Here is an 11027-nt window from a genome sequence, read left to right on the forward strand (position 1 = left end):
GTATAGCTTTCCGCAGCAGCGCCCAGCGTATCCAGGAGCAGTTCCAGGGCCACGAACTTACGCGATGCGTAGCAATGACGATCCAGAGTGGTGCTGATAGTCCAAGCCGTTTGTGTCTCACGATGGATGCGGAGAGGCTGGCAGAGATAGTGGATAATCTCTGGGCATAGTGTAAATAGATTCAGAGTTTCATGCCTGCTTGATCTCTCCGCCTGTCACGTAGAGTATCCACGGTGCCTTCAATTCCACTTGCCCTGTCTGTGGTAAATTCTGCCAGGCCGTATCTCCTTCCTTTTTGTAGTAGGTGCTGCATTGTTTCCAGAACACCGTCTGGCCCTTCGGTTTGATGACGCCGGCTTTCGCTTCATTTGCACAGCTGTATGCTGACTCGTCGATTTCTTTAACAGGGAGGCTCTAGCGATCGTTGTTAGATGGATGCTTGCTACAGAATGCGCAGGGGCTCGTACCATAGGCGAGTCCGGATCTCCAGCCGGTGTGTACGTATTGCAGCTGAAAACTCTCGGTTCTACTGTTGCTCAAGATTCGGGGTATTCGATTTTGTCGCTACTTGTTGTTGCGGGATGCGCTGATGGTCGGGTTTCGTGAGGCAACAGAATTGAGCCCAAGAGATGTTCGCTCTCTGACAAAGCCCAATTCCCCGCAACGCCACATTATGACTGCCCCACGGTGGCTCGGTAGGCAATCGCGAAATCGGAAGTGGCTGTTGGTTTCCGAGCAATAATACCCTCCAGCACAGTCTTGGTGGTAGTGCGCTAAGCTTTAAAATCGATAGCATGACCTAGTCTCCAGAACGATTGCTCAGCTGCTAGTCCTTGCGTGATGCTGATATTTTTCTGACAGCGAGTGAGTGCGGTCACTCGTCGAGCAAAATAAACAGGGCGGGAGTTCAAACACTAGACAACTGTGAACGGGCAAATGAGTAGATTAAGTGGAGCGGACGCTTATCCCAAGTTCGAGTAATATAGGTGGGGCTAGCGCTCAAATACATATTGTATGGAAACTCGCTCAGTTAGGCCTGCCTAGCAGAATAAATGGGGCGGGCGCTCGAGCGAACGAACGCAGTAAAGAACTTTATGAACCATCCCACAGAGCACCGATCGACATTGCCTGGATGCAACGAAGCACACACGTACCTTGGTCGTGTAGGGTATTGTAAGCCGATGGCCCACTCGGTCGTCCTCGAAAGCAACTGCAGGAATATCCGTATGTATACGGAAGCCACTGCTTGTCCCAATGCATCGTAGGCATCCTCCGTCAGGTCAATCTCCCTAATTTCGGTAGTCCCGAATTGGCCAGACAGGCTCGCCGAACCGGTGCCCAGGGAAGACAACGCGGTGAGAACGCCATGGTAAGGTGTGGATTTCCATTGCAACCGAGCTGGAGAAAATAAACATGACACTTGAAATGCTCGCAACTCTCGGCTTGCGTGAACATCCAATTGTAATCCAAACCTGTTCCGTCCTAGGTAAACGTGGATGCCCCTGGCCATGACAGAGACTATCGTCAGAGAGGGGTGGTGTTTCCTGATCGCCATAGGATGGTGCCTTGTCCTGGCGAGGAAGTGAATGATCCTTGCCTCCGTCGTCTCTGTGCCGATTTGGCCCCTCTTGCATAAGTGGACGAGGGCCTGGTTGCTCTACTCCCATCGTGAGTGGCTGGTCCAAGATAATGGTTGGCGAACTGCGGCAACTTTGCTCACGTGCTGAAGATGGTCGTTCTGCATACGAATGGTCATGGTCAGCTAAGGCGAGCCTGCTGACCCCGATACCCGCGGAGTGGCGCGTATTGGTGGTGGCGGGCTTTTGGGTCTCTGTATTGACGAATGGAACCGCCACCTCTGAGGACAAACAAGCTTTCCCGAGTTGGCTCATAGCAAGGTTCTGACCGTATCCAAGCCAGTGGCCTATCAGATTTTGGAGGTCGACCTTGGAGTCCATAAATGATACCAGAAAGCAATCTTTGGTGCATCCATCAACCTCGACTACCTCTGACTGCAAAACCCTGACCGGGAAAATCCCCGCATTCTCTGTTTCACCCAGCTTGAGGTGACGTGACCATCTCGTGTCTTTCTGGAAGCCACCACCACATAGGTGCAAAGCTTCGTAGAGGTACGGGACACCTTCCCCCATAATATCGTGTGCATCTACCCACACTGGCTTCCAGGTGATGTCGAAAATGATGGCACCATTTATCAAGGTGGGATTGGCAATGGTGTTGATCAAGTGATCACGCTCCTCGATGGGACCGTAAAACAGTCCATCGATTTTGTTATATCCCACATCGACGGACTGAGCAGTCGAAACTGTCCCATCAGAGGTTGGCATAGTATTTGGTACCGAGAAATTGGAGTAGACGTACGTCCTCAGGTTATATGTGTGAACGGAAATAGATGGAATGGAGAGGATGGTGTGGTAAGATGGGAGGAACAGGAAGAAGAAAAGTTGGGGAGAGGATATGAATGGGGGTATTTATATTCTGTGCGATTCCTTGCCCAGGCGGTCTGGTATGGAACAGCCCTGGAGGCCTGAAAACACCGGCGCTGACGGTGTAGCATCGTAGCTGCATCATCCATTGAATGACACACGATATCGAGGGAGGCCTCAATACGAGAAAGATCATGGTTGCAACCGGAGACGGGCTTCCAAGTCGGCCAACAGAAAACGACTTCACGGCCAGATGTGAAATTCCGCAGTCCTCTGCAACACTCTATGATCGACCAGCCCAGCGACCAGGTACTATATAAACCCGTACTTCCTTCATCAGATAGAATCCTCTTTACTTTCTCTCTTCACTTTCTTCACTTTTCTCAACCACAAGACCTTCACGACGATGTGCACCTCCGAAAACATCACCATCAACTCTGCTCATGAAGCACATGGCCTACCTATCATGACTTTGCCGCGGACCAACGACCCAGCTCATCAGTTAGAGGGAGATTATTATTCCTCGTGCTTCGACTTCTCCTATCATAGTCTATCACTTGAGCTTGAATGGCTAGGCAGTGAGGGTATCCTTTCTATTCTCCCGCCGTTTATACAGTAAGGTAAGAAGGCTGGTAACATTGACACGGTCAGGTCAGTCAGTCCGCGAAGTCAAGGACTAACTGACTGAACCATAGAGCTTTCGCTTTCCAACCCTGGCTATAATAGGAGATCTCGCGACGAATAAGTTGCGCATGGCCGACCACCCGAATACCGTCTCTTTTTTTGCTCATCAGCGATTTATTGACCAGAACCTTCACAGAAGCGAGTTACGCCAAAAGCAGCAGCAAGCTCTAACAGTCGTAGCACCCCAAGATACGATGCTAGCGGCTGTCAACCGAACGCAGGCGGAACAGCCTACCAGTGCAGGTTCGGCTTTAACTACATTCGTCCAGCCGCCTCAAGATCGTCCAATGACAATAAACATCCGACACGGGGGGTCAATGGAGTTAAGTTCAGGCTTCCCGACTGACTCTTCAGCGGAGAATACAGGATATACGTCAACAATACGCAAGCCTGGACTTGCAGCTATTTTCGTCAAAAGGCTTTGGCATCAGTCCCGAGGACTGTGCTGATATGGATGACATCTGCTTAAGTACCGAGGAAGGGGATGGTTTTCTACTCGAGGGAGAACTCTAGTTACTCAGAATCCGATCTTGTATTTCGAAATGCAAAGCATCAACCCAAGGCTTGTCTCAGCCACGCAAATGTCAAGCATTTATACTCTTGGCACGCACAGCCCCTCTCAATATCGAAGCCCAAGAGTGTGGCCGCCCCAGTCCTGATAATCAAATAGATATACCACTATAGTCTTTTTATTGTCTTTTGTTTCATCACGGCATATGATTGGAGATGGTCGCATGTTTCCTTTGTTTCGAATCCTAAAGGGGGATCCTAATATTTAAGGCTCAACAATGTAAACCACGGTTTATTACACAAGTATTCAAGTCTATCTATTCGCTGTAGCCTTCCACGCTAAAGGAACCACTGTAATCATTGATAAGAGTGTCGTTTGACCGATTGTGATCGAAATTCGAGTAGCGCACGTTGATAAATCGATTCCACTCTCGCTCACGGTTTCTGTGCTCTTCCTTCATATGGTCGCATACAATAGTCCATTCATCCTCTGTAAAAGGATAATTACCACTACCACTGGTCGTAAAAGGTTGGCCACATAAGCCGCAAGCGCCAGCTTTTGATAATATCGGTCGAGGAATAGGCGCGAGAAATCGTAATGGTGCTCTATCAACAATTGAAACGTCAGTCTGTTGCTCTCAGGGAATTATTAAAAAGCCATCTTCAACCACGGTGGACCTACTTGAACGCGCCGCGGACACAACGAGTCTTCAAATACGTCTTGAGAAGCTGGCGAGTGGAAGTTATTCGGACTTTGAGATAATGGGTATCGAGGTAACCACGAAAGCTGCGCCAACCAATGCTGTGGTAAGTACGAACCTCGCAGTCTTCGTCAATTTGTTTTCCAATATCCGTGAGAGCTGATACACATTTGGATTCGGAAGTAGCGCGACAGACAACTTCAAAATAACAAATGCGTGGAAGTTCGAGCTTTTTTTGGGACGCTTTTGAGAGTCTCTCACGAAGTGTTTGGCTCATGGCGAAGTTGAGAGGGGATGTTATCTCATAGTAAGGAAGACGTGTCAGGCAATAGAACTATATGCAAGCGAAGCTGCTTCCAGCAAGGTGTATGGCATTACATATTCTAAACTGAAGGTATTTATAATATATCCTCTATGTTCTTTGCATTCCCAAATGAAGCAGTGTGAGTGTTGAATTGTATTGACTCCTAGTATTTGCAAACTAGTGTCAAAGGGGGTGTTATCGAAAGTACTACATCCCAGCACCAACCTCTCGAAATGCAACACAAGCTGGCTAGTCAGCGATGCGTGTCGGTGTGAAAGATTGACTATTCGCGAGATGAAGTTGGGCTGTGGAAAATGGGTGGGAGGCCCTGGCCCAAAAACCCCCCAATGACACATAATCATACCCGGAAACCATCCTGCCAGTGAAACTAGAGGATAAGGCCTACAAGTTACTTGGGCGCGAAACCTTGCTTTCCATCAAGGTATGAGCCAGGATATTTGATAAGACCTCAAGTTGACCTCCGGCCCGTACCCGGCTGATCCTATTCGTAGATTAGGAGCAAGATATCAATGGGAAGGCGACTGCAGGGCGGCTGTAACTAACGAGATTAAGCTAACCTATGTTTGTATCTATACTTTCAGTTATACCTGTCCTTCTTTCGTATCTGTTCCAGCCTCGGGGGCCTCTCTTTGGTCGCTATACCAGAAGTTAAGGGATATTTAGTACTTAGGCCAGGGAATGAATAAGTATGGGATGCTTCTGGTGACTGGCCGTGCACAGTCGATTATTGAAGTACAGTCTGTTCTGTAACTGCATTCACGCCTGATGAGCAGGCGCTGATACTATTACGAACAGACTAGCGGGATGAGGGACGTAACGCTATCATGACCTCGCTAAGGCTCTCTCTTGGAATATTGGTCCATATCATTGTATGCCGTCCGATATGTACCTGCCGCCTGAGAGGATGGTCTACCTTGTTAGTTGGCCACGTCTCGTTCTCGGTAGTCTGGCAAGTTGCCAACCTGGTCATGTCTCGCTTGTCCAACTTCATGCAGAGTACCAGTCATAATTTCATCCCCAAGGCGCCACGCATTTGCATTTCGAACAAACACCAGTACTCTTTGGTACAGCGGCTGCCATGGACCGGTGAAGCCGGATACTGATACTAATACTAATCCTACCTTTGTACCGGCTTGAATCCTGCTTGAGAGACCATACAGTACACATAAACCTAGAACACGTATCGACCTTGAAGCACGCGTGTTTGATGCAGGACGCAACCGACGTTCATGAATTTCCACCGAGGTAGACAGGGGTAGTTTTATCTGCTTTCTCGCCGCTCAACATGTACACGTTTCTCTTTCACGCCTGGTTTGCGCGCAATGACGCCCGAAATATCGTCCCATATTCAAATCCTACCCCGGTTGCCATCTAGCCAAACGTATTGCAAGGTGGATTTAATGCGATCAGCGATTCACTGCAGTCTTCTGCCAATACATGAGGCCCTAGGGGCCTGGTTATCATGCAACCGGTAGAAGAGGTATGAAAGACTGCAGCCTGCAGCCTACCGCTCGGAAGAGGAGGAGGTTCGCCTCGCTCAATCATTTGGGTATGAGGCATTTTTTTGTTTGTGCATACCTAGCTGATTGGGCGAGAGGGGGCGCCTGTGGTGCCTGGTTTCCGCGGATCTCGTGGTCGTCCTTGGGCATGCACACACCGAGTACGCGAAGCGTTCGTGTGTCTTCATCATGAAAGGCTCGCCTAGAAAACGGTGAAACCCCTGCTTTGGACAGGGGCAGGTGCTAAGTACGTGATATGCGGTGTGTTGAGGGGACCAAGGCATCCCAGGAGTAGACTCTACTTGCAAGCTCTGTTACATAGTCCTACTCAAGGTGTGGCCGCTTTAAGCGGTACAGCCCCCAGGGCGATGACTAGAAGGTGCTAGGGCGTAATGCCTCGCCGTGTTGGAACCATTAGCTAGGTTCTTGGCAAGAAGAATGCTATTGTGAGGCAGACTGACCACAGGGGGCTAGATCATGATGAGAGCTACAGGATTTGAGTAGTTTTCGGGCAAATACTGAGTCTATAGCTATAAGAGGGCGCGATATCTCATTTGCCTACTTCTCCTCTATTCATCAACATCTACCCCTTATCTTGTTATTTTACACTTCACTCTTGTATTGAGAGCCTAGCCATTCTCATATTTCAGTGCCAAACGGCAACAACACCTTCGCTATGGAACCCCGTCTAGATCATTATGGTGGCCTAGACAAGCCGCGGCAAAAACTCGATGTATCGAGGGACGCTTTATTTGTGGCCATGGAAAAATTCAAATACGGAGCCAGGCAATCCCCCACCCCCCTCCCTAGACGGTCTTCTCGACACTATGCGCCGTTTCAACGAGTGTATGAAATTATATCCTGATATGAACACAACTTGGATCAATGAGCGAATGATTCACCTCGAGATTCTGATCCAGTATTATTCCTGCGTCGGCGACAAGATCTCTCTCAACGATAAAATTGAAGAATACATCGGCACGTCTTGGCCCACTACAGCTTCATTCGCCAAGTCCTGTATCTCTAGCTTACGATGTGATGGGTTCGCCGACGAAGCGAAGAAGCTGACACCCGCACTCAAATCAAGGTGTCGTACTTGGGATTGGAGCCTTTACTGTGAGACGGCTTCCTTCCTACAGCGAGTTATAGCATGTTATCATCACGACATACACTGTTGGCGTCAGATTTTGATGACTGGGAGGCTACAGCCACTGAGCCGCGAAGATCCCGAGAGACTGGCCGTGTTCAGACAAAAGAATTTGGGGCGAGTTAAGTTAACAGGGGAAAAGCAGCAGCTTTCTTGTTGTTTTGAACGTTGATCATCTTATACAGTCCGTGTACGGTTGGGCCGCCTTCTTCAACCGTGCCGGTCATAGCGTTAGCCAAAGTATGGAAACTAGGCTTTGCTAATGGGGTTTCCGTAGCGTGTGTAGAAATTGCAACATCAAGATGAGCCGAGCTTCTGTTGAGATCTGTGCCGATGACGTGGTGGTGCTTTTTGTCTTGACTCGATGATGGCTTGGACCTATGAGGAGTTCTTTTGGCCGGTGAAAGATCGGCTGATATTGTGAAGGCATATCAGCAGGTTTGACTTATGGTCTTACTGAGAACCCGTATACTTGCTGTTCTTTACCCCAACGGGATGATCTGGTTTCTGCTTCATCAGCCCCTCGGTCCTCTTTTTGCATGCTCGAAAATCCGCACTTTTTCCCGTTTTACCCATTCGGAAACTCACGTCATAGCCCCAGTGGGATCGCCTCGTTGTGTGTCCATCTGCATACACTATCATACAGATACACTGCATGCTTAGCAACGAGGGATCCATGTTTTCGCACATACCTGTGAACCATGCTTCTCCTAGATTGCCGCTGGGCTGCGGGCGCAAAATGCGCTAGATTGCAGAGATGCACAGCGAGCGCAAAACGCATAGCGAGCGCAAAACGCGCTGGACCACAGCGGGCGCCAAATGCGTTGGACTGCAGAGATGAATAGCGGGCGCCAAATGCGCTGGGCTGCGAACGGCGCAGAAAGGCGTGTTAGGCACTTGTAATCTTGCTACCCAGCGAAACTTCTCAAAAACCTCACCAGCAAGCAAACGCCAAAGGAATGACTGTATCACATTTTCGCCTCTAATCTTAGATTTGAGATGATCGCGATAGCCGTGGATATGATATCGTAGACAGACACAGGCTCCGCCGCGCCACCAGGATCTGCTGCCATATGCTCGGGGTCACTTTCGTGCTCGGCATCCGCATTGCTATCCCCGTCGGCACCGGCGTTCGCGTCGTCGCTAGCGGCCGGCTGGGCCTCGAAATCGACGGCTTCGGCATGCGGGCGCGATCACGAGCGACGATACGATTTGCCATGGCGACAGGTCGGCTGGATAGGGACCAGTCTTCTCACTAACGCGACCACTACTAACAACCCGTGCCTCAGACTGCAGGCGCCGCTTCAGCTGCCGAGGATAGGATGTTGGACACTTGAAGAAGAGCCTTCAAGCTGACCTGCCAGGAAACACTACTAACACACGGGATCCCGAACAGGAACGTGCTGACAGTAATGGAGTGACCAACTGAAAACGGGATATGCAAAGGCTTTTGGGTGACAAGGAAGCGATTCAAGAATGTACCGTAGGGGATCAAAGGGAGCTTATAATTATAGGCTACCCCTGAAAAGAAGTGTGCTGCCTCCTTTCGTCGGGTCTCTGCATCGTCAGGGGTCAATTTCTCCTGTATACACTCTGGGCAGCCCCAGTCCTCTTTATAAGGTCTCGCTAGAGGGCCTTCCTGCAGAAGTCCTTCCTCTCTTCCATACGCTCTTCTGAGACCCAGCCTTTGTCGCAGGCAACGCACTTCCTCCAGTGCTTTTGGTATAGAGCTCGCCTGACTGTACGTGCGGTCACATCAACGTCACACCCAGCAGCTGTTGGGAGGTCCTCCCAGGCCATTGAGCGAGCGTCAAATCCTCCTTCCCATAGCAGTCTTTCGATCCGATCGATATGCTCATCTGTCAGCTTTCGGGGGCGCCCGCGGGTCTCGTCTGCGAAGGGGTTGTTGGTAGATCGGCGAGGGCAGTCTCGAAGGATCGAATAGCCTACATCCTTTTCGATCTTATGTAGAAGGGTATTCCATAGCGGCGCTGCTGCCAGCGTGCGAAGTGGAAGGCCCCTTGGAGCTCAGCTTTAGTCGGTGTTTGGTATTATGGACCTCTATTGTTAGGGGGCGTTGATGGCCGATCTAAGCTTTCAAGGCTAGACATCTTAAGATTTGGCGATTTCAAAGGTTAAAATGTGAGATAATTCGAAAAGCAGTTGATTTAGGTGCGAAAATTGAATGGTTTGTCCACCGCCTGCTACGTTAAGTTATTATGGGGACATGTGGAAGAAGTGGCGCACATCTTATGGCGATCTGCGAGATGGAGATTGGCCGATGAGTCACGTGTATGATTAGCTAATACGTTGGGTTAAGATCCGAGCCTGATGGAAGTTTTCACTTCATGTTGCCGTTGCTAATGCAAATCAATCAATCTCTACCCCAATCCAACCTACGAAAAACATATTTATGGCATCAGCTGTATTTTCTATGGAACACGCCAGAAGGCCTCTTGCTGACGATGGCTTTTTCCGATTGAATAACTTAGCGACTGGAAAGTCCGTCGCAGAGATTGAGCGGCTCGGCTTCCCATTCTTCACGGAAGTGGGGTTGGACTTTTGCCAGCAAAAAGTCCTCCAAGACCCTGTTAGTATTTTTAAGATGTTTGCAACGCCTATCTAATCCAGATTTAGCGCATCGTCACCATCATTCGTGATTACTTTGGTGGGAAGAGGTGCTTTCTTGGGCATTGGCTGAGATATCAAGCTTTCCCAGGACACACAGTCTGCTTTAGGCGCGGCGGGCCAAGAGCTGGAAAAAAGGCTCTGATGATTCATATATGGGCTAAAGGATCTCGAGTACACTACTTTCGTGGATCTCACTTACACGAACTACCCATGGAGAAAGGACGGCGTTCGTTGTACGAACCCAATTCTAATGCGCTTATGGAGGCCGGTTGTCATGTTCAGGAGATGAAAGATTTTGAAGACGGTGGCATGTAAGTTGTTCCTCATGTTGTAGCCGCCTGACTGACATTCCTCAGTGTAATTGTCGACTCCCGAGTCTGCTTCGAAATGGTAGAAGGGTATTCAATTGTATTCGAGTTTGCGACCGCAGATGTGGTGGAAAAGTGGGACAAAATGAGTCTTCCGAAGCTGGAAGTTTTAATGCGTAAGGTTGCGGATATGGAGAGTGTGGACATTGGGTTGAAATTCGAGTTTGAGGATTTGCCAAAACCAGAGCTTGATCCATAGTAAATCACTGCGGATAATATGTGTCTCTATTATACAAAATCGATGTCCGCCAACAAGGAAAATTAATAAGGCCATGGACAGGGGCAGAGAAATTGTCGTCTAAGATATCTGGGTAGAACGCATCGGGGATATTTGTAAACCCGTTTGATTCGAGTACCGTATTGATTGGCGGTACAGCGACCAACGGCATGTTAGCCAGGAATGTAGATACGTCTTTATCGGCGAGTAAAGGAGGCTGAGTGTTGGCATCGAGCTGTGGACCATCGAGGCGGTCAATAATCGCGTCGAAATTGTGAGAGCTGTCCGCCTGAACTCCTGCTGCCCCTGAGTCTATAATATCCACCATTGCTCCTCCCTCGGGATCGGATGGCATCACGCAGATATCTCCGCGTCGTTTCTTCCCTGCGCCTGGTCTTTCCTGGGCAACGTTTTCTGGCACTTTTCTCTTGATTCCAGTCGCTAGTGAACCAGTACGCTCTGCCAGCTCCCTGGCGGAATCTCTCCGCAATTCATCCCGCC

The 11027-nt window shown here is 49.5% G+C and overlaps 1 protein-coding gene across 1 annotated transcript; it reads left to right on the forward strand.

Annotated features, from left to right (window-relative positions):
- Nucleotides 1–10151: 10151 nt before the first annotated feature.
- Nucleotides 10152–10508, forward strand: PG998_014292 (uncharacterized protein; the record flags this gene model as incomplete). The annotated part of the gene is made up of 2 exons (XM_066881108.1): nt 10152–10252; nt 10298–10508. 2 exons carry the CDS (start codon nt 10152–10154, stop codon nt 10506–10508), a joined length of 312 nt encoding a protein of 103 aa, XP_066723960.1.
- Nucleotides 10509–11027: the final 519 nt, after the last annotated feature.

This window comes from Apiospora kogelbergensis, assembly GCF_038363985.1.
Source record: "Apiospora kogelbergensis strain CBS 113332 chromosome Unknown utg000010l_segment0_segment0, whole genome shotgun sequence".
Classification (NCBI taxonomy): domain Eukaryota; kingdom Fungi; phylum Ascomycota; class Sordariomycetes; order Amphisphaeriales; family Apiosporaceae; genus Apiospora; species Apiospora kogelbergensis.